This window comes from Prinia subflava, chromosome Z (assembly GCF_021018805.1).
Source record: "Prinia subflava isolate CZ2003 ecotype Zambia chromosome Z, Cam_Psub_1.2, whole genome shotgun sequence".
NCBI classification, from domain to species: Eukaryota; Metazoa; Chordata; class Aves; order Passeriformes; family Cisticolidae; genus Prinia; species Prinia subflava.
This window is the reverse complement of record NC_086283.1, coordinates 2725812-2752040: the sequence shown is the minus strand read 5'-3', so window position 1 is coordinate 2752040 and position 26229 is coordinate 2725812. Positions and strand designations below refer to the sequence as shown.

Here is a 26229-nt window from a genome sequence, read left to right as displayed (position 1 = left end):
TGAGTATTTTGTAATTAGTTGAGAGAACAGAGGCTCAATAAACTAAACAGAGCCTACTTAAATAATTGAACATATAGGCTGATATTACTGGTTTGGACAGAAACTTACTGACAACAACATTAAAGGAAATACAGCAAAAATGTAATGTATTTCTCAATAAACCCCTGGCCTGTGAAATAATTGTCTCATGCCTTTTTAAGCAATCAGAAGAAGCCTGACTGTCAGAAAAATCCTAGAAATATAATGGGAAGTGTATTTGTTTTGGAAAAAATGTACTCTGTGATGTCCTCCCTGACTTCCAGAATTGGGCTTCAATGCCACTAATTCAGGACAGTAGAAGTAGAAGCATGAATTCCACAGTTCTTTGACACATTATCTGTGCTCCATGCTGGTGCATGAATCTGTTTACAGGAAGAGAGGCATAGGCTTAACTCTGAAACATTAACAGCAATAGCCAATTAAATGTAAATATTAAGTATTTAGGGTGACTGAAGGAAAACGAAGCTTGGATTTATCTACATGTAAACGATAAGCAGAAAAAAAAAGTCCTCATTATTTTTTTTAATCTATAGTCTTTATCTTTCTCTGGCATAAAAAATAAAGCCAGAAGATTTTTCTTTTCTCCACTTTCTTCTTATAAAATAGAAGAGGAATTCTGGCTTATTCTTAAAAATTTTACATTAAGCAGTGGGTTCCTATCATGTGAGTGAGTTGTGACAGCTTTTACTTTTGACCCATATCCCCTACACAGGTCACAAATGTAGTCAAGTCTTTCCTACCACCTCCTGCCTATGAATTTCACACAGGCTTGTTATTGATTGTAGTTTCATTTGGGCTTCACTGACAACCACACAGTGCCATCTGATGTCCTTAAAGAGCAATAAGCTGTTCCTAAAATCTCTTAAATTATCAAAAAATCTCAAAATTAAGACTTGACCATCACAGAGCATTGCTTGCCAAGCCCACCTGGAAAAGCACCACTATATAATATGTCTGTGTTTTCATTAAAACAGTCCTAACTTCATATATAAAATAGTGGGCTCCGAGCTAATCATTACTGCTCAGGCTGGAATGATGATGGTGATGAAAATTCAGTCTATTTTAAGAAAATAATTTTTGAAGTGGAGGTGATAGAGGTAGTGAATAAATTACTCTCTCAGAAAAACAGATTATTTTGCTGCAATCTAAATAAGCTTATTAAATAGTCTATTCATTCATGGACAAGTAGAAATTGAGTAAGAAACAAATTCGCTGTGGGAAGCAACAGAATACAGAATCCCTTTATCACTTCACTGCACCATTGCAAATAATGGAAACTATTCTAAATCCTTTCCTTGCATTTTTGGTGTGCCTTAGTATTAAATATATGTTGGATATTAATTGTCTCATACAGCTGTCCACATCCATATGCAAATTTGATAAAATTGTATTTAAGGTTCCATAAGGACCTTGAAATGGTTTCTGACAAAGTAGGATCCAGTCTTTTCCTCGAACCATGAGCAGTGGGTGTAAAAATCCATGCATGAAAATACTTGAGAGAAGTTAAAAGAATAAAGCAACTTCTAGATTCCAAAACTGTTTCAGCACCGCACATATGTGCATGTGAATATTTACTTCTTAATACAGTTAAAATGCGCGGTTCATCGGAGGGAAAGAAATGCACAGAGGATGCTGCTGGAAGCAGGTGCCTTTTTTTGGGGCCAGGGATTGTTTTGCCGGCGAGGAGGGTGCGGACAGCGGTGAAACACAGCCACCTGCTGGCCCCTGGGTCCCTTGGCCTCAGCAGCCAGCTCCTCTCACGCCCAGTTCAGTTCTGCAGCATGAAAACGTGGCCCAACCCATTCCAGTGGGTCTTAATTCACTTAATATTTACTTACATCCATGGGTTATCAATGATTCTGTTTATCAGTAACTGACTTTTATTTTGGATGAGTTCAAGTGCAGAAGGGAGGACTGCAGCACTTAGGTAGTAGTGTCTCAGACAAGGCAAACTACACTTGAATTTCACCCCAGGATTTGAGAGGATTGCATGCCTTGCAGAGGATTAGCTACATTTCCTGCCACGCTGCAATATGTTAGCATCTGACTGCAATGTAGTCTGTATCAAAACACACATGGAAGACACTTTATATTTACAGAAAGCATCTGTCTTTGTGTCTATATGGATAGCCATGTATTTTGTTTCAGACAGGGCGCTTTCTGATTCTTGCTTCAAAGTTGACTTTATCGAGCTACAATAAATATATATGTAGGCCAAAGCTCTCTGGAGTCAACTATGCATACATTACCTGGTGGGATGTTTACTAATTTACACGTACTCAAAACCTGCAAATTATCACCATAATAAGGAAATACTTTCATAGTGTAATAATAAAAATCTGTATAGGGAACCAAATTTTCTTTCTTTATGACCTCCTTGGTTCTGCCTGTTTAATAGATTAGGACAGGAATTGTTCATCACTCAGGCACTGAGAACATAAAATGGTGCATTATAGCCATTCTTTGCAGTAGGAAAACATTGTACCTCCCTAAATAAACAGCCAAATTGTGAGATCACAGCATGACTATTTCCTATCTGCTCTCAACTGCATTATTTCTAATCATAATTCAAAAATAATCTCACTGGAAGTCTTATCAACAATTTCCAGAAGTACTTACTTATTTTCAACATGGCTATTTTTTTACATCAGTAAAACCTCTCATCATCACCACATACTTAGCATTTCCAGTGTTACTCCAAATGTTTTATTTTTCATCACTCCTGCAAAGACTCCCAATTTCATTACTATATCATTTGCAAGGTATAATTCAAACCCACTTAGAATAGAAGTGTACTTATTAAGGAAGGCCAAGTTGTTACGGTATCAGAGCAGCACATAAGACTCTGCTTCAGGCACAGTTCTTGTTCATGTCAGACACGAAGGATTTGCTCTGGAGCATCTGTACATGATTAGCTCTCTGTGGAGATGTCCAGAGACAGCCCTCCAGCTCAGACGTCAGGACTAGGATATTGTTCCTCCTTATATAGGAGGGCATTTCCTGGCTTGGTGACATTTTCCTCACGCCCACAACCTAGGAATTCAGTCCGGGACCTGAGAAACCCTTTCTCCCAGAACAGAGAAGTGCACCCCCACACAGAAAGCCTTATTTTTTAACAAACGCATTTTGTATTTAGGAGAAGAGGAAAATGTTTCGTAAGGATTCCCTAACCGGACTATCTGACGCGCTTCCGACGTTATCCCGGAGCGTGTGACGGCGTTTCCACCGCCCAGGTTTTGCCCGCTCACACGGCCGCACGCCTCGGGGGATGCGCCCGCCAAGCCCGCAGCTCCCGGGGCTGCGACAGCCCCGCACCGCCGCCACCGAGCCGCGTCCGGCCCGGGGCCCGGGCACGGCCCGAACGCGCCTCGGGCTGGACCCACCAGTGCCCCACAGCGCACTATAGCTACGCGTACGCCCTGCGCTCTCTCCCGCGCACTCGGCGTTTATAAACTTTTTCCCGCCCCTTTTCCCAATCGCCTCCGCAGGCCCCAGCTCCTCCCCAGCCCTGTGTTATGCGGCCGCAGCCGGGGCGGTGCCCGCGCTGCCGCCTGCCGCCACCATGAGCTGCTCCGCGCTGCTGGCGCTCCGGGGGCCGCGGCTCCTGGGGGCTGCCGCCCGCCCGGCCCGCTGGAGCCGCCGGCGCAGCGCGGGCTGCGAGCCCCCGGCGGGCGCCGCGGTGCGCATCGGCTGCGCCTCGGGCTTCTGGGGGGACACGGCGGCCGCAGGTGGGCGCGGGGCGGCAGCGGCTGCCCGGAGGGCGGCGGGGAGACCCGGCGGGGGCACCCGGCGGGGGCAGGGGCACGGGGGCCTGGCGAGCCCGGCGGGCGGCGGCCCCAGCGCCATCGGCGGCCCCGTTGCGCAAGCGGCCGGGCCGGGGCCGGCGCCGCACGCCCGGGCGGGGCGGGCTGGCACCGGGGTAGGGACGGGCGGGGCTGCCCCGTGCTGATGGTGCCTTCTTGCCTGCCCCGCCAGTGCCGCAGCTGCTCTACGGGGGGAAGCTGGATTTCCTCGTCTTCGATTACCTCTCCGAGATCACCATGTCGCTGCTGACGGCCGCCAAGGCCCGGTCTCCCGTAAGTAAAGCCGGTGCTCGGCCCCAGCGTGCTGGGAGTGCCGGGGCGGGTGCTTTGCTTTACTTTTCGACCTCCCGAGCTCTCCTTCAGTGCAAATCGGGCGCGAAGCGTGTTTAAGTATACTTTCTACTCGCCTGTATTTATTTGCATCTATTCAGTTTCATATAGTGATCTGTTCAGTTGTATATGGCGGAAGTGTTCATGCCATTTCCCATCGTGTTACCCAAACATTTTCAGACGTAGTTGCTCTTCTTGTTTTCTGTGTTAAGGAAAGGGATTGGGACGACCTACCTATAAGAATGTTTACAGTTCTTAATTTTTTCAGGTTTTAGGTTACACTCCGGATTTTGTCTCCACTGCCATGGCTCCCTATATAAAAGATATTCACAGAAAAGGTATGCTACTCTTTGCATGAGTTTGTATGTAAATTCAGTACACCTGCTTATGAAGGCAGGCTGACAGAGTTGGGACTGTTCAGTCTGGAGAAGAGAAGGCTCTGGGAATGCCTTACAGCACTGTCAGCACCTAAAGGGGGCTTGCAGGACAGCTGGACTTTTTACAGGGATGTGTGGTGATAGAAGGAGTGGCCATAAGGTGAGGTGTATTTAGATAGGGTGCTAGAAAGAAATTCTTTACTGTGAGCGTGGCAAGGCACTGGAACAGGTTGTCGAGAGAAGTTGTGAATGCCCCATCCCTGGAAGTGTTCAAGGCCAGCATGGATGGAGCCCTGAGTTGCCTTGCTCAGAGCAGGGGACTTGGAACTAGATGATGCCTAAGATGCTTTTAATCCAAACCATTCTAGGATTCTATGAAAAATCACGTTGTAATTGATGTGGGGTACAGAACAGGATGAAATTGGGTTGATTTAAGATAATTGTTATAATTCTAAATATATACTTATATTTCCATGTATGTCTTACTATAGCTTTAATTTGTGAATGGCAGATTGCTTTACAGATCTTTTATAAAATGTGAGATCTAGATGTTTTCAAGGTAATACAAGTTTTTCAAAATACCCACAGTTCTACAATATGACTTTTTACTCACTTGTTTTTTGGTTTTTTTTTTTACATTAGTAAACCTTCACAGTGTGGCCTACTGTTCCTGTCAGAGATGTTTGATGCTGTCTGTCTGCCTTGTTATGTGTGTCTTTCTGGTCACTTTCTCTTTCCATTCATAAATAATAAATGAGAACTATCTATAGCACTTATTTTCCTCTAAACAATTTTCTGTTGGCTTATTCTGATCCTTTCACAGGTCAAATGTGGTTCATATTTTATTGTGGTTTTTGTATTTTGCTGAATTGAATGTCTGTTGCCTTGCGAAGGTGATACCTTGCTTGTGTTTCAGCACACATTTTGTAAAGTACAGGTGGTTGATTATTGATGCTGCTGAACTTTGTCCTTTTTTTTTTTTTCTTCCTATTAGGTGTTCGTGTCATCAGTAATGCCGGAGGAATTAATCCACTTGCTTGTGCAGCTGCCCTTCAGGAGGTGGCAAAGAAAGCAGATGTTGATTTGAAAATAGCTGTCGTTACTGGAGATGATCTGATGAGTGAGGTATTTCACTTTGTTTTAAGCCTTAGTAGCACAAAGCTGTATAGTATGAAGGTGGCATTTACTGTCCCATAGGAATTTTGTGTGTCTTCATGCAGTAGTCTTCTGCTGTCAGAAGCATTGTTCTTCATTAGCTTTTAGTTTTTGTAAATGCATAAATACAATTCTTGGCACATCTGGTGTTTGGTATGTAGTAGGGGTGAAATTTATAAGCTTCTATTTAGCTTTTTGAAGCAAAATGTAAATCTGCTATAAGGTCTGTCTGCTCTTCAGGAGAAGCTATTACATGCTGTTACTTACTGGTTCTGTCCAAACTAGATAATCATGTGTGTTAATTCTTCTGAATACGGTGTAGCTACCACAAATTCAAATGTTTGTCCCCTCTAGCTTTTTTTGTGGTTTACAGGCATTTCCTGATGTTACTTTGTTTATAGATAGCTGTTTTCTGGTTTTAAGTAATTAGTTTGCAGCTAAGGTAAGGTAATCTTCAGTGAAAGGATTGAAGTTTAAATATTTAAAAAAAAAAGGAAAGACTAAATACATGGGATTTTTTTATTACCTAAAGAATTACACTTTATCTATGAAATCTGCAGAAAAAAATGCTGGCCATACCTGGAAAGACTTTATAGATAATAGTAGTTAAGAGAGGAGAGGTTTGCACTGTGGTTAAATCTCTGCCTGTAACTTGTAAAATTATTTATCTGCATAGGATCTGTTACTCCTTGCATGCTCTTGAATGTGGAAGATCATCAAGTAAGAATCTTTATTTGCAAGTTATGTGTGGTGCTTGGACTTCCTTTTAAGAAACTTCTGCCCTACTGAAATTACTTTACTGTCTGTGGGCCAGAATTTTATTGCTGGTACAACAGTAAAGTGGTTGCTATTTGAGCTTGTTATGGACACGTCTGATCTGAACTGCATTCTTTGCTATGCTGTTGTCAGTACGTAACTTACAGGAACAAAAAGCACACAGCTTTTATGGTCTACAGACAGCTTCTACTGTTGATACATGAAGCATGCTAAACATTACTTGTGGTTTGGAGGATTTCAGTCATTACATAGAATACCAAATTAGTTCAGACTGGAAATTTGTTCTCCACCCTACAGATCCCACTTGTAAATCAGTATTTACAGCTTACATGGACATTGTGTCTGTGGAGTCACTGTCCCCTCGATCCACTGGATTGCCAAGCTGCCTAATTCATGGTCAAAAACACACTCTCCCCCCCACCTGCTTTTCTGGAAAAACAACTTAGAATAAGTACCATATGAAGCTACAAGACTAGCCTTGTTCTCTGGCCACGACACCATAGCAGATGTGGCAGATACGTTTCTGTTTGTAGTGCTTGATTTATTTAGTTCTACAGCAGTTAAAGACAGCCGAAAGCCTAGGAAATACACCAGTTCATTGTTGTTGGTCATATATAAATGAACATTACATTCTTTAAAGACTTCCTTAATTTTCTCCATGCTGGAGAAGTTGTTGTTAAATGTGTATCTAAAGCTTTCAGCCATTCAACCGATTGGTATTGTTAATACTTCTAATAATTATACTTGACTTAGAGTTGCTGTGAAGTGGATCTATTGTTTGAAACTAATTAGACACTTACAGTAAAAACTTCAGAATACTCATAGCTTGGGTGTTCTGCTTGTTTTCTAACAGAAAGAAAACTTAAAAGGAGCTGGTATCACCGATTTCGAGAGTGGCAAACAATTTCCAGAGAATATTCACAGCATGAATGTGTATCTTGGGTGAGTTATTTTAGCAAGTTGTATTTATTATGAACAACTAAATCTAACACGTTGAATACAGGAATTTGTTTTGCTTTGCAATTAGAACTACTTAGTATATGAGGTTCACCTTTGAATTACTCAAGCAACTAGAAAAAAATTTGTTTGTAACTTGTAAATCAGGTTTTAGTTATAACCTTGTAAGTTATGACTCCTTAGCAAGACACCCTCTGTGAATCATCGGGGTTTAGTTCAAGCCAAAACAGTGTTAGTTCAATTACAGCAATTGCAAAAATGGTTTTTCATATGCTGAGTATTCTGTTGCAGAATGGAGTAGTTTACTGTGTTGTCCTAGAGAAGTGCAAGCAAGGAATTCAAGTACTGAGATGTAGTCAAAGTGCCATATGAGGTTCTGTTATGTTGCGCTGAGCTCCGTGCCGGACTTTGTACTCTTGAAATTTTGGAAACCAGTTTTTCAGGGTGGTCACTTGTTCTGAAAGAGCTCCCTTCCCTCCTTTGTGATACTTATAGTTTCCATAAATCTCTGAGTGCAGGTGTTCTAGCTACCTCCTTGTGAAGTCGCATCTTCGTTGTCACCATCCACTTCAGATGAATCAATGTTAGTCAGGTCTGGTAAGGGGAAGGACTGAGAAATGAGACAATGGTCACCTGTATCTCTTCCAGTTGATGATCTTGGTGATCCTGTTCTTGCACACTGCTCTTGAAGTTGGACAATATTGCGAGTTCTTAAATCACTTAGGTAATTGACCTGAAAGGTTTAAAATTGGAGGGCTAAGTCACCAGGATTTATCCATGAAGAATGTTCATCTTTACACAGTCATGTACAAATTAGATGGTTAGTGAATCTCTGAAAAGCACTCTTTTCTGTTGATGATAGAGGTGTCCCTCTCTGCACTTCGCTCAAGAAAGTTTCCATAGACATTAAAGTGAGGTGTTTCAGTTATGTTATTTAGGTACCTGAATTTGATAGTGCCCTGATGACTGCTCTTTAAAATACTCATTATGTACATTCCTAATGACAAGTTGGTTGTTAAAGTAGATTTTATTGATTTCCTAGGCAATTTTTAAGTGGTTTTTAACCTGTGTGTGTCAAGTAACTGTTTTTTAAATGATGCTTTAAAAGATGAAAGTACTTATTGCTGTGTTTTGTCATTTTTAGTGCAAGACCAATAAGCAGAGCTCTAGACCTTGGAGCTGATATTGTTGTGACGGGCAGATGTGTTGACAGCGGGATTGTATTAGGACCACTCATTCATTCTGTAAGTATGAGTTAATTTCTAAATGATAATGAACATATGTGAGTGAATGTTTAGCAGTCATTGTCAGACAATTTTAGTTCCTTATGACAATGTAGATACTAAATTAAAGTAATGAGCATCTATATTTTTTTTTCTTACATGCATGAAACGTTGTCAGCTTCCGCTTCTCCTAAATTGGTAGCAGGGATATTTGTTAACTTGTATACCATTAAGCTGGAAAGCACAGGTGAAGTTTAGGAAGTCTTAGCCTCTTTCACCAGTATTTCAGTCTTATCATTGTTTTGGGTTTTTCCCCCTTGCTTTTCTGCAAAATTGGTGTGCAAATTCACCAGAAGGTGTTGATAGTAGAGCTCACTCTGGTTGGGGGTAGCATGTGAGGTGGTGTAAAACATTGGGCTTTTTTGTTCAGTGGGTAAGCAGTTTCATTTAAAGTAGTCAACTTTCAATGCAACATTTCTGAAATTCTCTGAAATTCAAAAAATTATACAAGCATGGTATGTAGCTTGCTGAAGTATTTTTAATAGGTTGTCATTTTGTGAAGGATCACACATGGTGAAATATAGATGCTTTCTTTTGTTGGATATTTAAAAAATAGGGTATGTGTCTAGTTAAAAACATGCTTTGAGACGTCATACTTTGTGCATGTCAGACGTTGCCTAATTTAACTTTCCATTTATGATTTTCATTATGGCTTCTTATTTTATTCCTACTTCTTTAAATTCTCAAAATAACAACTGTCAGTATTACCTACTCCAGCGAGATCTTATCTATTTTATTTAGGAAAGATTAAAATTTCTCCAAAGTGCTAAATAAGAAACAATTATTTTAATAAACTGTATTGCTTGCAGGTTGAACTCAGAGAAAATATTCTAGTTCATATTTCCAGTAAAACAGAAAGCATACTTCCAGTTTTTGAGGGTGACTGCTAGTACTCCAGGAACTCAAAAGTTGAAGACACATGGTGGTTTGTACAGGTGACACAAGATAGGTACTATGCTTTTAAACCTGTAGGTTGTGCGGGTTTTAAGTAATATGGATGTTGCACTTACAGGTTTTTTTTGAGGAGGGTATGACTTTCAGACTTTTTAAATTTGTTGGGCTGTACCAATAGGAAAACTGAACTGTGTCAGAGGCTTTTTTCTTAATTTGCTGTAGAGGAACTCAAATCCATGTACAGTGCCTGTCAATTATTGTTATTTAGATTTGAGATATCCCCAGTGCATTGTTATTCAAAGCAAAGAACATACTGTGTTCAATTTTTTGTACTGTATGAAACTTCTGTGTTTAAAATATTTGTGTTTTTCTTCTAGTTTGGCTGGAATAGGGATGACTATGACTTGCTAGCTGCGGGAAGGTAAATGATATAAGACGAAATGGGGTAAATCTGTATTTCGTATCATAATGTCAAGATACCAACTTTTTCAGCACATACTAATTTTTCATATTATCCTTGTATTAATTTATTTTCATGTTTTTGTTAGGTTTTGAGTTCTTTTTCAAGGCTTAGTACTCTGACTTGGAATTGAAACTATAGAAATTTCTTTCTGGAACCAGCTTAAAATAAGAAAAGGAAGAAAGGGTTGAAAGATTTTATGTAACAGTTTAACTTTCTTTTGCTGTTCATTTTGTGTTGAGAGATGAAATCTAACAGTACAGACCACTGATAGCCAGGTTTTTCTGTTTGGCTGCCTCTGTTGATAGTTGGGGTGGTCACAGGGCTTAGTCTGAAAGATGGGCAAAAGGAGGTTTGGTCAGAAGGCGCCATCCTGGGATGGTTTTGTTGAAGCTCAGTGTCAGTGCTCCCATTTACAAATCCTTGTTATAGGCCTGAGGTTAGGAATCTGATTCAGAAAGGGGTAGAATTATGCCACCAAATTTAACATTGTGCATCATATGTCTGAATTGAAGCCCTCATAAATGAGTGATTACTTAGATAGCCTGAGCACACTCTGCTATTAGTGTTCTTGAACCTCTCCTTGAGGAAAAAACATGGAGAGAAATTCATTCAGGCTCCACTGAGTTTGGGATGATAGAGATGAATATTTTCCTCATAATTCTGTCGAATATTTATGGACTATAACAATCAAAATTGGAAAATAGTAATACATAATCATAATACATTGTATCCTTCACACTGGAGGTGAGATTTTCTATCTCTTCGTTTAAAAATGGTCTTTGTCTATTTAGTTACACACAGCATAGACTACAAAGATACTGAATTTAGATCAAGATTTGAAATGACTAAGGAAACTTGGGTTTAGGTGTGAGGTAATCTAGGTATTCATTTTTTGTAGGAAAATTCTTCTTGTAAAAGTTAGTGCTTTAAACACTATTCATCCTTCAGGATCCCTTGTTATGCTTAATGTGTAATTTATAATTGTATTAGATACTTGTGGAGGAGAATGTTTTGTTATTTAGCTCTATTTCCATGGTATTTTAAAGCAGGATTTGTGGAAACTGATTTTGCATTATACTTACTTACTTTAACGCCATTTTTCCAGTCTTGCAGGTCATCTCATTGAATGTGGTGCTCAGTGTACAGGTGGAATATTTACTGACTGGCACACAGTACCAGACTGGTAGGTAAACTTGATACCAGCATGCGTGTTTGTAGTAGACAAAAGATGAGGTTTTCTGCTTCAATCAGTGTTGTGAAAACTGCTTCTACCTTTCTCTTTCTGGGGGCATAATATGTGCCTCTTGATATTTTGCCACCTCAATGTTACTTTTCTACCAATTCCATTTTTGCTTTTGAAGTTTTCCATTTTGCTCAGTCTTTCTTTTGTTAACTTCAGCAGATTTTGAAAAAAAAAATAGCTCTTCGATTATTTTTTCCCTTTTAAACTATTTTTTCCTGTTTCCTTCAGTGTTCTCTGCTTTTTGGAAAGATTTATTACTGACTTTCATGTATGATTGTATAGGAAAAGACAGTATTAATATTTTGGATGCTGTTACAGTAGCCTTCAGTTAGATCAGAGAGGCTTGGTGGTCAGTCAAAAAATTCACATAATTTGCTTTGGTAGGGATGAATATATGCCATAGTTCTGTCCTGCTGAATAACCTGATGAACACACATGTGTTGGATGGTCAGTCCTTCCAGAAAGTTCTGTCTGTCTCTTGTGTTCAGAACTATTGAATTAGAGTTACATGTAGATGTGTTGTTCTGCCTGCTGAGGGACCCTGCTATTTACCAACCTGTTTTAAGAGTAGTTTAAAAATAGTTGAGGAGAACATTTTCCGTGTAGTTCTGGCTGGAGTTACTGCTGTATTTCTTGTGATGAGAGGGAGGAATCTTGTCCTGTGCTGTATCATGAGAAAGGCAGCTCTTCTTTTACGTGATGGAGGAAAGGGCTGAAGAGCAGCAGGGACATGCGGGAGAGAAGGGTGCTTTAATACATACAGCATGTTTCTGCTCCCAAGCTGACTCTGATGGATGAACCAGCAGGACTGTGCCCTGCTGTCTGAAGAGTCATAGGGCTGCCTGGATTTTTTATTCTTCTCATGTAGTGACTGCTTCTGATTCAGAGTGTGATGCTAAAAGATGAATGCTGCTTTTTGGGGTTCCTGAGTACTGCTGATGACAGGTGAAGGCATGTATGGCACTGAAGCTAGCAGGATCAGACATTTCTTCTCACCTGCTGGAAAGCTAATGAACAAACTACACTCACTCTTCACTCACTCTTTCATGGGAATACAAAAGAGTGAGTTTACAGTAACAAGTCACTCTGTTTGGTTTGGAAATTGATAATTTCTATTCTCATGTCTCTCCCAATAATTTAATTCTGCTATATTATGAAACTTCTTATAATCTTTTGTAACTGTGACTCCAGAAGACCTTGCTTTATAAAAGCATTAAAACAAAAAAACCCATAATACTAATTTTCTTATTGAAATGTTTGAAAGATCTTTATTTTTAAGGATTTTTCTTTGAGGAGTGTCAATCTGGCTTTAAAAAAGAAAGGAAACTTGAATATATTAAGTTGTGAGCTAGTGGAGTGGGAATAGTTAAATTTACAGATGCATTTGCGTATGTGGATATGCATAGCTAATAGTTCTGTATAAAATCACAGAACTGTCCAAAATCATAGTAGATTTGTGGCTTAGAGCTGACTGGTGCTCAGCTGAATCTCTGTTAAAGGACATACAAGTTTAACACCTGATACTGCTCTGTTACCTTGTCCCCGTTGATAGATGCACATACACTGAAGTCATACACTGTACTTGTGTTAATTTAACAGTCATTTATTTACCTTCGGTTTAGGTTTGCTAAAGAATTGATCATGGTGCCTTAAAACTAATCAGTTTGTAAATTTTGAGTCTTAGACATGTAATTGATGAAATTCTTGAAATAAAATAATGGGACACTTCAGCCTGTATGATAAGCCGCTAAAACCGTTCAAAACCAGAATAATGTGTGAGCTTTGATTTTAAGTTTTGAGATGTAGAGTGGAGATCCACTTCACGAACTGAAGTTGTGATCCAGCACATCCATTTAGGATATGGGGAGAAGGAAGGGAGGGAGATGATTAATTGGATGTATTTTTGTTTCCTGATAGACAGTAGCCTGCTATATTTAGGCCCAAAATCATGGAGGGCAAGTACCATGAAAGCTCTTGGGATGCAGAAAAATGTGTTTTCTGTTTAATAGTTCAGTAGTAACCTGTTCTCTCCGTAGTTTAAAGAAATGTGATGGCATGAGATTTTCTTCGTGTAGACAGTCTGAATGTGTTTTCAAGGCATGCAGATAATGCATTCATAATAATGCACAATAATAACTTTGTACCTCAGTCTCAGTAGTGACCAAAGCATGCTATGCCTGCAGCCACTAACACTACCTATAAGTCAGAAAGGTCAACAGAGCTCTGACAGAGTTTGCAGAAGTTACTTGATTGTGTGTATTAACGAATTCTCCCTTATTTAAAAAACCCTGCATTTTTAGCAGTCTCCTGAAAATAAGTGCATAATTTAGATCTCGATAAATAATTGTGTCTGTGGTACCTAATGTTAAATCTAGATCAGCCCAGCTAAATCAGTAAATAGGAGGGGGAAGAAGCCAAGTTAAATCTGTCTTTGTCATTAATGCGCCATTCACATATGAGTTTCCCAGTCCGTGGGTGCATTTGTGCAGCCAAGAGCAGAAAACCTATTCCATGCTTACTAGTGTCTGGTAACTGAACACTGGAGGGCAGTCTCTCTCCTCCCCACACCTTACTGCAGAGGGTGAGCTTGGTTAGCCTTAGACTGGGGTCATGTTTTTGATTTGCTTTGGGGTTGTTTTTCTCCTTAAGAACAGTAGTCCGTGTGGCTCTTCTGTCTAAGAAGGACTGATGGTTTTTGGGTTTTTTTTAACTTGTAAACAAAACACAAAGAATTTGTTACATTTGAGGTTTATAAATCTTATCTGTCTATTGTTCATGCATAAGCAAAAATAATTAACTCTGTAAACAAGAGTACTTCAATTAATCTAAATGATGCCAGGCAAGTTAGAGTTTACATTCTGTGCATATACTGTCATGTCTCAGTGAGAATTGAGGGACTGGATTGAATCCACTTCATTCATCCAACATAGTTTAGTTGGTGGGGTATCGGTGTTTTGTGAGGGGGAGGTTGTTTGTTTTAATTTTCTTGAAATGTTTGATGCAGATACTTCTGGGAACTCAGTGCCACTTCAAAAGGGTGCTTCAAATCTAGGAATATTTGTCTGGGTATATTGTGGCCATTTAATGGTTAATTATTAAAACCTAAGCTATTCTTTAATTTTCTTTGTTGTCTCATTAAAGTTTTTAATGTAAAACAAGTGAAGTGCATGTTCCAGCTTGTGACTCTCCAAGTTACTTCAGCTGATAGAAGCCAAACTTACTTGCTTTCTGTGTATTGATCTAAGGCACTGGGATTTGCGCTGGATGTGTCTCCCTAATGCGTTTGACTTAAAGGTGGGAATCTTGGAACTGCAAGGTTTTGTCCAGTTTTCATGAAGACAGAGAGACAGGTAGAGGGGATAGGTGGTATTTTTCCAGTGAGAAGGTGGCTGCTTGACTGTTCTCTTGTGTGGATTCTCTGCTGTTTAGCAAAGAAAATGCAAGAAGCTGTTAGTTCATAGTCTGTAGAAGAGTCATGTGCATTCTTTAATGTTGATTTTAAGTTAGTGTCGTCAAGAAAGGTACTTACTCCTTTTCTGTTATTTGTATAGTAATACACATCAGCAGATGGTCAGCACAAGTGATAATACATCACTGCTCCCTATTTAATGTCTATTGCACAGCTTCCAGTGGGGAATTCATGCCATGGGTGAAAATGAACTGTACTGCCAGAACTACATTGATAATTCACAGCTCTCTATTTGACTTCATTTGTCCCCAGACATTGCTATTATTTAGTGCCAGTAGGTGATAGTACATTGTTTTGTTTTGTTTTGAAATGCAGGAGAGGATAAACTAAGGCTGATCAGTAGAGTAATCATTTTGAGGAGATGATAAACACTGACATTTTGCCCTAAGCCAAGAGTGTGCAATGGTTGAGACTGCATAATCCTCTGTCCTGGGATGACCAAAAGGGTAAGTCAATAGCTGTAGTCTCTTAATGGCTGGATCCAGATTTCTTCATTTGGGACTAGAACAAAATCCAGCATGCAAGTCCCTTTCAGCGGTGTGGAATATCTTCTCTGCAGCACCCCTACTTCAGGCAGCTGGTCTATTTAGCCTGCAACTGTCTGGCCATTACAAGTTGAGGTGCAAGGCATAGTCTGAAATGCCTTAGTCAGAGGAGATAAGGGATGCAATCAGCAAGTCTTGCCTAAAGCAGAATTGCATGTCAGGAAACATTTTGGTACCTACATGTAAAGAGATGCTTATACCTTTCCTTTGTAAGTTTGTGCTGATCTTGCCTGATGTATTAGCAGTTTTGAACCTGTTGTCAAAACTCTGCTAGAAGTGGTAGGAGCTTCTGCTTTCTGGCTAATAGCATTCTGGTTAAAATGCATCCCTAAGGAGTTGGGAAGTATGGCTCAGAGCTCTCCTTAGTGTGACATTTCACTGAGTCACGTCCCAGGAAACTGCACTAGCTGTAAAGCTAAAAGTTCATATCACAGCTTACTCAGATCCTGGGTCGTTCCACATACATGAATTGCTGTGTGTTCTTGTTTTCATTCTTGCAGCAATTTCCCCTGCAAGTAAATGTACTGCGCTCAGAGTGCCGTATTCTGTTGCCAGTAACCTTGATTGAGCAGTGGTGGCTAGAACGAGGTACTTGAGGGATTTGACACTTTTGAGGGGAGACATACATGTTCTGTCTCAAGTAATGTCTCTCTCCCTGAGCCAAAGTACTGGTCATGGATTTTACTTTTCTTGTAGTTCAAATGGTGTAAGAAGTACGGCAAAACAAGAAGGAGGTTTATCTGATGGCTCCTCAGAGGCTTCTGAATAGTGTCCTAGAGTAGACAGGGAGGAGATCCCTCCTTAGACAGCTCACTTTATCACCTGTGATGTGCCTGTAAACTCTTAACATTTCTGAGAGCCAAGCTGAAGAAAAACCAACATTTTACATGGAAAAATTTAATCCAAGAGTAAGTTTTTGGCAGGTGGAGAACTTGACAGGAGACTCAGATTCTTGAGTGCTTTAGAGTAGATTGATGAGATGATGGCTTCAAGTTTTGTAACTTGTTACTCCTGTGCTGTAGGACTTCACTAGGACCTGCTTTAACTGTTAATTCCCATCTAGGCCCAGCTTGGGGTTTTTTTTTAAGGTGTAATCTTAGCTTGATCTCATTCAGTGGTCTGGTTTATTAATGTGTATATTATATATAGATTTATATATAATAGAGTATAATATATTTACTTGCTAATTAACAACCATGCAACCTGAAATGGACCTTTTGGATTAAAAAACAGTAGTTGTCATCTCCCCTCACAAACTGATGTGTATTACTTGTGTATATTGTCCCTGTGCTAAAAGAATTGCTTTACTATTTTAAAAATAGTACTTGATATTTACCTCTGGTACTGTATTTTATTAGTTCATATAATTTAATTAGAATTGATTATAATAATTTCCTTTCGAAATTGTTTGCATTGCTTGCTACTGCCTCATCCTACATAGGGATTTTGTCACTAAACTGATAAAATTCTTTCATTGTTGAAGGATGGCACTTAGCCATGGTACCTTTGGATACCATGACCGTAGTGGCTGCTAAAGTTCATAGTTCTGTGGTTACCCCCCTGCTACTCTATACAAAAGTACAGCTTGGCTATGGGTTATGGACAGCCCAAAGTTGGCATGTTCCCCACAGAGCAGATGTCATGTGGTGTGTTGTCATTCAGCAAAACCTACAAGCGAATCAGGCAGAGTCACTGTTTTAAAAGTGGAAGGGCTGGTCAAGGTGGTAATGTGATTATACTACCTGTGGTATACCTGAACCAGGCAGCTACTACTGCTAAAGAGCTTTTTGTGCCAGGTTTAAGTAGCTGTCATTGGACTGTATTATAGGAGTGACAGACCAGTTTATTTCCAAGATAAAAATTAATTTTAAGTAATGTCTTTTAGCAATTTACAAAATACATATGTTTTTGTCGTAAGTGTGTGTATGTTATTGTGGGTTATTACTGCCATCTGTTACAAGATTGTACTGGGTATTTGTATTTTCCCAGTCATCCAGTTACAGTTAGAATCCAGGAGCTTCTTACCCAGATCATTGCATCCCTGTGTTGTGAATTGTTAGAAAAGTGAGGAAAACTTTCAGAGCTGGTGTAACCTGGGGGAATACACATCTCCTGCAGCTAACACACCACACAGAAAAGTTCATTGGGTGGTGGTGTACCCTGAGGGGGAACAGTATTTGCCATATTTTGACCATATTAGGAGAGGAAATTTCTCACTTTGTCTCACTGTTGTATTTGGGTTTTGTTTTTTGATGGTTTGGGGGTTTTGAGAGTAGAAGCTGGGCGAAATGAAGTTGAATCAATGCTAGGTTCAGAGTAGGAAGTTGAGTATCTACAGTTTGCTTTTTCGTTCAAAACAAAGAAGGCTGGGCAGTACTGTAGGAGTTGCTTGTGCTGATGGCTGAGATCAGAGTGGGCTGCAGCAGGGACACTGGGTGTCAGTGCAGGGAGAGGGACTGCTCTGCGTGCTCTGTCTTCATGGAAGTGGTCTCTCTTCTGGGTAGGTGGTCTGAATTGATCTGCATTGAGCCTGCTAGAAGGACACTTGGTGCTGTTGACTTAGGATGGTGGTAGGGTTCAAGCACACAAACGTGGCACTGAGAGGGCAAAAGCTTCTTAATTCTAGCCTTGTTCAGTCACTGATCCTGCTTTGTTACACTGGCCAAATCACGATGTTTCCTCTGTGAATCTCTTTGCATCTAAAATCGGGATAATTGCATGTTAATCTGTTTACATTAATGTTCAATACATTAATGTTCAAAACCAAGAATTGAGGGGTTTTTTGAGTGTTGTTTTTTCTGTCACACTTCAGAATTTTGGATAGTACATACATCGTACTACCACCTTTTCTCTCTCTTCTTCCTCTCCAAACCCCCCCCACTAGAATAGCCTGTATATAAAATTTTTGATTCCATTCATTTCTTTGTGTTCACCAGGGCAGGCTTTTTTTTGTTTCCTATATCTGTTTAGTGGTGTAAATAGTTTCAAAGACCAGTCAGATGAAGTATTACCTCTACTGATTTGATGTGGCTTTTCCAGGTGTCCACCAGCTTTTCAAGTTTTCAAGTTTTTTTCAACTTTTCAAGTTTTGTCTGTTATAAGTGTTAAAAGTTGCTGATCTCTGGTAACAGATCTTGTGTCTTAATCCTTTTTTAAAATAGTGGAGTTATGTTTGAATATTCGTGATGATAAGGAATCTGCTCAATCTCCCATGAACTTTTACAAATGTCCCTTAAGAGTTCACTGGTATTTTTGCTTACTTTCTTCCAGACTTTGTGGATTTATGTTATACAAACTGTTTTCATGTAACCTTTGCTGATAACCAGTTCAGTTGTATGTTCAGCACATTGTTACCACTATCACCCAAAAATAATTAAATTGAGGGTAGACTGGTTTTAAATTTGTATGAAAGACCTGAAGGTCATTGGCTTTAATGAGCGTGGTAAAGTTCACCACCTTTCATTATTACGACTTTTTTAGAATGGTTTAGCTTTTGCAAGCTTTTGTATCTCCTTAACTCCTCTTTTTGTGTTCCTTGTGTATCTGTGGGATACTTGTGCAAATTTCAGACTTCCTAAGAGAGGGAAGGGAGCCAGGTCGCCTCTTTAGAAGAATCTTTACACTCTTATTTTCATTCTCAGGTACTTCCGAAAAGTTTTACATTCTTAATTTTGCTCAAATTCTATGTAAATAAATGAAAGCCTTTCAGCTAGGAAAGCAGATGTCTGGATCTTGTCCACATAATCCTGTGGACAAAAATTCTGCTGCTGTAATGATCAGTATGTGCCTCTTATGAGTTATTTGATCACTTTTTGTTTATTTTGCTTGTGAGAATGAAGGGAGGAAGAATATTTTAATTTATGAATATGTCCATAATTTCACTGGTTTTTAGTTGTGCCTTACAATTTTCTATTAGTTTTATCTTCTGTGTGCTGAAGATCTTAACTTTTGTATGTCTTTCTGTTTTCAGATTATGAGTTTCCTGTGTAGAATTTATTAACATGTGAAATTATCCTTTGTAGGTGTGATTATTCCATTCTTTACTTCCCTTCATCTCTGAGGTTCCCAGCACAGTTTGTTCTTCCATCTTTGAATGCCTTTTTACAAATCCCAAATGCAAGATGTATTTAGGTATCTTCACATCATGCTGTGTGTGCTGCTGTAGCCAAATAGGGCTAGAATCAACCATCGTTTATTTTACTCCAAATTTACATCTTTAGTTAGAGTCCTCTAACTCTTTCAGCTTCTTTTTACTGGAACTGTTCCCGTTAGTGTCCTTCTCCATTCCCTTCCCTACATCCATGTTTTCAGGTGATATCTCTTGTTATACCTATGTTTCTCTGCCAGACAATAGACTACTAATAGACTTGTATTATTTCAGTTGAGCTGTTTGTTCAGGGCTTTTTTTTAGTGTATGTTTCTGTAGAAACAACCAGATAAATCATAACTCTTGATTAATTAACCATTACTATAAAATTCTGGTGTGTTAATATTTCTTTTCACTTTTCCTTTGTACTTACAGGGTTTTTTCTTAATGTTTTTCACATTTTAGGCACAACATAGGCTTTCCCATTGTAGAATGTTCCTCTGAAGGAGACTTTATTCTTTCCAAACCACCAGACACAGGGGGACTAATCTCTTTTGGCACTGTAGCTGAACAGTTGGTGTATGAATTGGGCAATCCTCAGCGTTATCTTTTACCAGATGTTACGTGTGACTTCTCCCAGGTTTCCATCACCGAAATTCCAGGTTAGTCCTCTCTCATGTAAAGATATCTGTGTCAATGAATTGTTTTATCAAACAAAAACAGCTACTTTAATTTCCATGTAGCCTTTGCATATTTCTTTTTAAACCAGTTCCTTAGAGTCATGCTGTATTAAACTGATACTTTCAAGGACTTCTGCTAGAAATTGCTTTAGAAATTTTAAACATAATCTTACTTATCTTGCTGGGTGACTAATTTATATTTTCTATCACTACTCCTTTTGCTTTACTTTTTAATGCATGCCTTGCACTTGTGAAGTCCTTAAACTATGTATTCAGTGTGAACAACATCGACACAGATTCACTATGATTTTTGGGTTTTTTTAAACTGCAACTGAATTCCTTTCTCAAAAATAATATTTTGTACATGTTTTTACTTAGGGCATTTGAAATGTTAGTAACAGTGAAAGGCGGAGTCTTTAAAAGCACTACTTGGTAATGGTGGTTTTTTTAGACATTTAGGTGGCTCGTAGTAAGTGATAGAAGCATGATTAGCTACAGGATTTCCACCAGAGAATCTTTCTTTAAAAAGTCCATTTGCAATCCTCAAAACACTTAACAGCCAATAGACTAAAGATGGATATAATGTATATTCAAGATTTAGCTTCAAAAGGAAAACAAAAAAACCCCAGGCTTAACAGATTTGAAGGGCTGTAATTTGAGTAAGCTTGAAAAAAATTTTATCTACTGTCATCTGAAGTTTGCTTTTTACTGCATCTGTATTATATTTTTTCCTTCTAATGGACCTTACTTGTGACAGGATGCCAAGTGTCTTTCTGAAGCTTAGAACAATTGAAATCTCAAATTAAAAACTTGGTGGGATGAAACTGAAAATGTGGCAACATAAAAAATATTTTGCTTGAGTAATAAAGTACCATAACATGATACAGTGAGTCTTCTGCTCATGCAACATAACCGTATGGCAGTCTGATAAGGCCAGCTTGCTGCTCTTAGCCCCTAGACTTCTTTTTAAAAAAAGAAACCCTAACCTTCCTATGAACTTTTAGCTTGCAAATGACCTGATATGACATGTTTGAACTTAAAATGAACTTTCACATGAACTTTCAGTTAGTCCTCTTAGAAATATAGCAGATGGAAAATGGGCAGATTGCTTAAATATTTTAGTTTGAAGTGCTTTGACATGTACACCAGTAAAAACAGGCAAGCTATCTAATTTTGCTGTTTATGTTGCCAGTTTTATTGTCCTGCTGGATTACTTGCAGTGTTTGAGCTGAGAAGTGCATGTTTTCTTTTTGTCAATGGATGCTATGCATTTGGTTTTGTGGTATTTTTTTCTTTGTATTATGCTTTCACCTGGAGCATCAAATTTTTCCAGATCTTCACCCTGAATGGAGGGATGTAGGTCTGTATTGGGAGAGTTAAATTATCCTCATGTCAATCTTGAGAGAGAGTGATGATGTAATTTAAGTAGTGTGTAAAATTTGTACTAGTGACATTTGCTTTTTTAGTTACATTCTGATCTGATCTTTTCAGAGTATTTGTGTAAAGCTTTGAATTGCTTCTTAAATATTTGCAAACACAGGTTAGGCACAGGTGAACTACACTATAATTCTGTCTCTCAGACGTGAAGTGCCAATCCTGTACTGCTGATTTTCAAGCAGTAGCACCTACTGATTTTTTCCAGCTGAAACTTGAACCTGATGCCATCACAGCAGTTTTCGCCATTTATTTTTGGCATTAATATTCCTAATTCTGAACATGGTTGTTGCCCTGGAACATATATTCAGACTGTTTCTGTTATTGACAAGAAAGCTGAAGTTAAGTCACCCTTCACTTGCTAAGCTCTCAGCCGGTAGCTCTCACTCGTTTCTCACCTTGCTCTGATTCTTTACCAAGTGAGGGATTGCAATCCACTCCAGCCAGCTGCAGTAAATTGTATGCTCTGTGTGTGTGCAATAACTGGATATTAAGAGGAAAATAACTATTGAGTCTAATGTCCTAAGGCTGCTTTCTTTGTTAAGTATTTTTTAAGTGCATGAATAAACATTTCAATTGCCCTTTTAAAAGACTCATGGAAGTCATAAATTCAGTCACCAGTTTGCTGCTGTCTGTTCTAAGGCAGGAAGGACTGTTTTCTGAAAGGTTCTCTCTTCTGTGGCAGTACAGCTATCAATGATTTGCTTTTTAATTAAGCACATTTGATTAATATGTATCACAAAAGAATGTCTTTGAAGTTATATTGAGGAAGCTGAAATACTGATTTTTAATCACTATAGGTTTTGATGGTGGAGCAGTGAAAGTTTGTGGAGCAAAAGGATTGCCTCCTTCAGCATTTTATAAGGTAACACCTCATTTTGTGGCATGAAAGATATATTTTGATTTACAAAATCTTACATTTTGGAGAAAATGCTAAAACTTAGCGTGATCCTCATCTTCTCTGCCCCAAGAGTAAAAGAAAGAGGTGGAAAATATGAAAAGGCAAACCTTATTTGATACATAAAAACCTGTTACTTTGTTAAAAAGTGTGTATTTGTGTAGATAATGATTGCCAGAGGGCATTTATAGCCTGTCAGTACTGAATTCCATGTAACTTCATAATCCCTTTATCATTAGGTAAATGCCACTTATCTTGATGGCTTCAGAGCTACTGCTGTCTGTCCAGTGGGTGGCCCAAAGGCAGTAGAAAAAGCAAAACGCACTGCAGAAGCTATTCTGCAAAGGTTGGTATTTGAGTCTTGGAAGGGGTTCTGGCTTTTTTTTTTTTTTTTTTCTCTCCAGAGGTGATGAAAATAGAACAGTGGCACATGAACACATGATGGCAACATTACTAACCTTGTAAGAATCCTAGAAGATTATAGTTTTCCTGTTGGGATGACATTTCAAGACTTAAGTAGCCTTTTCAAGAAACCTGTTTTCAGTGTATAACTGCACTTCAGTTACATTTGACAGAGTGAGAAAAGTCCCAAATACATTGGAAAATAGATGGGTGGAGAGAAACCCAAGTTAGTGAGGAACAAGCTGTGATGGAGATTAAATTTTATTAATGCCAGAGATAAACCCACGTGAGACTAGTTTTCAGCAACTTTCACAGAACTTTTTTGTGAAAGGTCTTGCTGATACGACATGTAGGAAGTTTTCTGAGCTTGTGTTTAAAATACATGTATTTTACTGTCTTCTAAAATGTGATCCAGTGATTGTTTTTTGGTTTTTTGCTAGAACAGAGTTACAATTCCAGGGCAGAGTGATAAACTTTCAGTTGTATTGTCATGCCAGTATATTTTGGCAAGGAGGGATTCCTCTTAAATATAATGCCATGTCAGGAATCTTTCAGTGCTTACTCCAGTAGCTCCAGTCTTTCTAGTTAAGAGATCTATTTCCTTGTGCCATGTTCTATATAAAACTTCCTCCCCATCCTGTTGTAGACCCATGCAGAAACAATACTTGGAAAGTCAGAAATCCAAGGTTTTCTGTGAACTTGGAGTGATTGTTCACATGCCTGTGTGCAGCACAGTGGTGAAGGAAGAGTTGTCTAATTTCCCTCAGGAGACAGGGCAGATGAGAGCAGGCTGATAGGGGCTGTGTAATTGCAAATGCGAAGAGCTTGTGTCCAAGAGCTATCGAGAAAATCAAACTATGGAAAAACCCTTCAGGAAGTGTTAAATACAAGGACTCAGAGACTCAGAACCTCTGAAAAGCCATCTTTCTGGAAGCTAGGTGATTATTTCAGAAAAAAAAAATTAGAATGGTGTGTTTTCCATTTCATATTTGCTCTTGGACATTATTTCAGACTGGACTATGTAAATCTTGGATTGAAATGCATTGTGGTGCTGCTGCTGTTGCTGTGACATCTGGAAAATCATTTCAACCTGTTTACTGTGTGCTCTTGAGTAATCATAAGAGAAAAGCTGATGTGAGGTAGTTGAAGGCTGATTAACTGATGTGATAAGAGGCCTCTAGCCCATTCAGTATGCGGCTGGGCAAGTCTCTGTTTTGAAAATTACAATATACAAAAACACATGCTCCATCTCAAATGTAGTCTTAAAAACTTAATGTGTAAAATTGTTTCTTTGACATGTTAAAAGATTGGTGTATGTCAGCCCACATAGAGGATAAGAATTAACCTGTTCTGATCCCTCTCAAAGAATGCTCTGTCAGCAACTGTAACTCTTTTGGAAACATTGACATATTTTTTTTTACCAATTTCTGTTCATAAAATCGTAGAATCGTCAAGGTTAGAAGAGACCTTGTAAGATCAGCAAGGCCAGCTGTCAACCCAGCTCCATCACTATAATCCCTAAATCACATCACCCAGTGCCAGATCCAAACACCTCTTAAACACCTCCAGGAATGGTTACTCCCCCACCTCCTTGGGAAACCTATTCCAATGTCTGACAGCTTGAAGAGTGTAATTTTTTTTTCTGATACCTAATCTGGATCTCCCATCTCAGCTTAAGGCAATTTCCTCTGGTCCTTTCACTGCATGTGCGGTAGAGGGAACTGGCCTCATCCTCATACACCCTCCTTTCATGTGATTGTAAGAGAGTGATGAGGTCCTTCCTGAGCCTCCTTTTTCCAGGCTAAGCAACCCCATCTCCCTCAACCATTCCTTGTAAGATGTGTTTTCTAGACCTTTGAAAAGCTTTATTGCCCTTCTCTGGACATGCCCAAGCACCTCAATGTTCTTTTTAAAATGAGAGGCCCAGAACTGGACACAGCATTTGAGGTGAAGGCCTCACCAGTGCCGAGTACAGGGGGACAATCCCTGCCATTGCTGATACAGACCAGGATGGCACTGGCCTTCTTGGCCGCCTGGGCACAGCTGGCTCACGTTGAGCTGGGTGTCAGCCAGCACCCGAGAGTCTCTTTCTGCCAAGCAGCTCTCAGGCCACTCTCGCCCAGACTGTGGTGCTGCCTGCAGTTGCTGTGACCCAAGTGCAGGACCCCAGCACTTTGCCTTACTGAGTGAGCTTCATGAAGTTGTCTTTGGGCCATTGATCGAGTCTGTCCAGGTCTCTCAAGAGAATATCCTAAGGACACTGTCTTTCAGCTACCCAGCTTCCCGTCTGTTCTAGGTTAAGTTTTGTCCAGTAGTCTAGTGGCAACAAGTGCAGAAAAAGGTGCACAGATTTAATGTGCTTCATTTATACAGGTCAAATTAGTTGCTAGCCTAAGACATTGAGCAGTTTTAGCAGCTTGTAAGATAACTGCTTTTGCTTCTTTCTTGTGTCCTTCTCCTTTACTTGTTTATTCGTTATTGAAAGCAGAAGCGATTTGCCAGTATGTGTGTGAAGAAGCCTTTCTGAAATAGTCTCTGGTGTCCTTTTATTTTGATGATTCCTTGTTGCATTACTGACACATGAAAGGTCTAAAAATGACCCACAGAATGTATTTTTAACTGTAGTATCTGTAACTGTAATGTTTGCAGATAAATAATTTAAAATAACTTAGTACAGACACAGTTTGCAAATGTAGTTACCTTCAATGAGGTTTTCTGTCTTATTTTTTTTATCTCATCAAAAATAAAGGTGACCTCATTTGTAATAGACACCTTTCCGTCTCTTTACAGCAATTAAAAAATTGTATTTTGCGTTAATTCCTGTGCATTGCTTCACTGTTTCAAGTTCTGTGATTTATGATAATAATGATACACATTAGCAGTGTCTTCTAAGTGTTCCGCCAAGCAAAATATATCTCCTAACAGAAGTCTAATTTTTCATCTGATAAAATCTTTTATACAGCTACTTGACAGAGTTAACCTCTGTAGACCACACAGGGTTACTTCAGAGAATGATTTCAAGACAAGTTACTAATAAAAAAAATCATTTGTTGCAGGACTCGTCTTATTTTCAGTCAGCTTGGGTATGAAGATTACAGTGCAGTTAACATACAGGTTTTAGGGTCTGAAGATACATATGGACCCCATGCTAGAAGGAGTATAGATGGTGTAAGTATGCAGTGGCGTGTTCTTAAACTTTTACTGACCTCTTAATCTTTCCATATTGTTATCTTTTCCACAACTTTAAAGGAAGTAACTATCATCTTGGGAATTTCACCCCTTCACTCACTGTCACTACTTAATGTACAAAATTAACACTGACAAGGTCTTTGCAGCATTGGGTCTTCCAAAAGCACTGATACCAAATCTTACAAAAATGTTGTTGTACACTGT

At 39.2% G+C, this 26229-nt stretch overlaps 1 protein-coding gene across 1 annotated transcript in view; it reads left to right on the top strand.

The window, feature by feature from the left end:
- The first annotated feature begins 3517 nt into the window (after positions 1 to 3517).
- LOC134563824 (uncharacterized) overlaps positions 3518 to 26229 on the top strand; it is a 58470-nt gene continuing 35758 nt past the window's right edge. Inside the window, exons 1-12 of the mRNA XM_063422141.1 lie at positions 3518 to 3767; positions 4015 to 4115; positions 4441 to 4510; positions 5544 to 5674; positions 7335 to 7423; positions 8583 to 8682; positions 9993 to 10036; positions 11184 to 11261; positions 19888 to 20084; positions 22337 to 22401; positions 22674 to 22780; positions 25893 to 26004. Coding sequence (XP_063278211.1) covers positions 3602 to 3767; positions 4015 to 4115; positions 4441 to 4510; positions 5544 to 5674; positions 7335 to 7423; positions 8583 to 8682; positions 9993 to 10036; positions 11184 to 11261; positions 19888 to 20084; positions 22337 to 22401; positions 22674 to 22780; positions 25893 to 26004 — 1260 coding nt within the window. The 5' untranslated portion in view covers positions 3518 to 3601. The remainder of the gene's footprint in view (positions 3768 to 4014; positions 4116 to 4440; positions 4511 to 5543; positions 5675 to 7334; positions 7424 to 8582; positions 8683 to 9992; positions 10037 to 11183; positions 11262 to 19887; positions 20085 to 22336; positions 22402 to 22673; positions 22781 to 25892; positions 26005 to 26229) is intronic.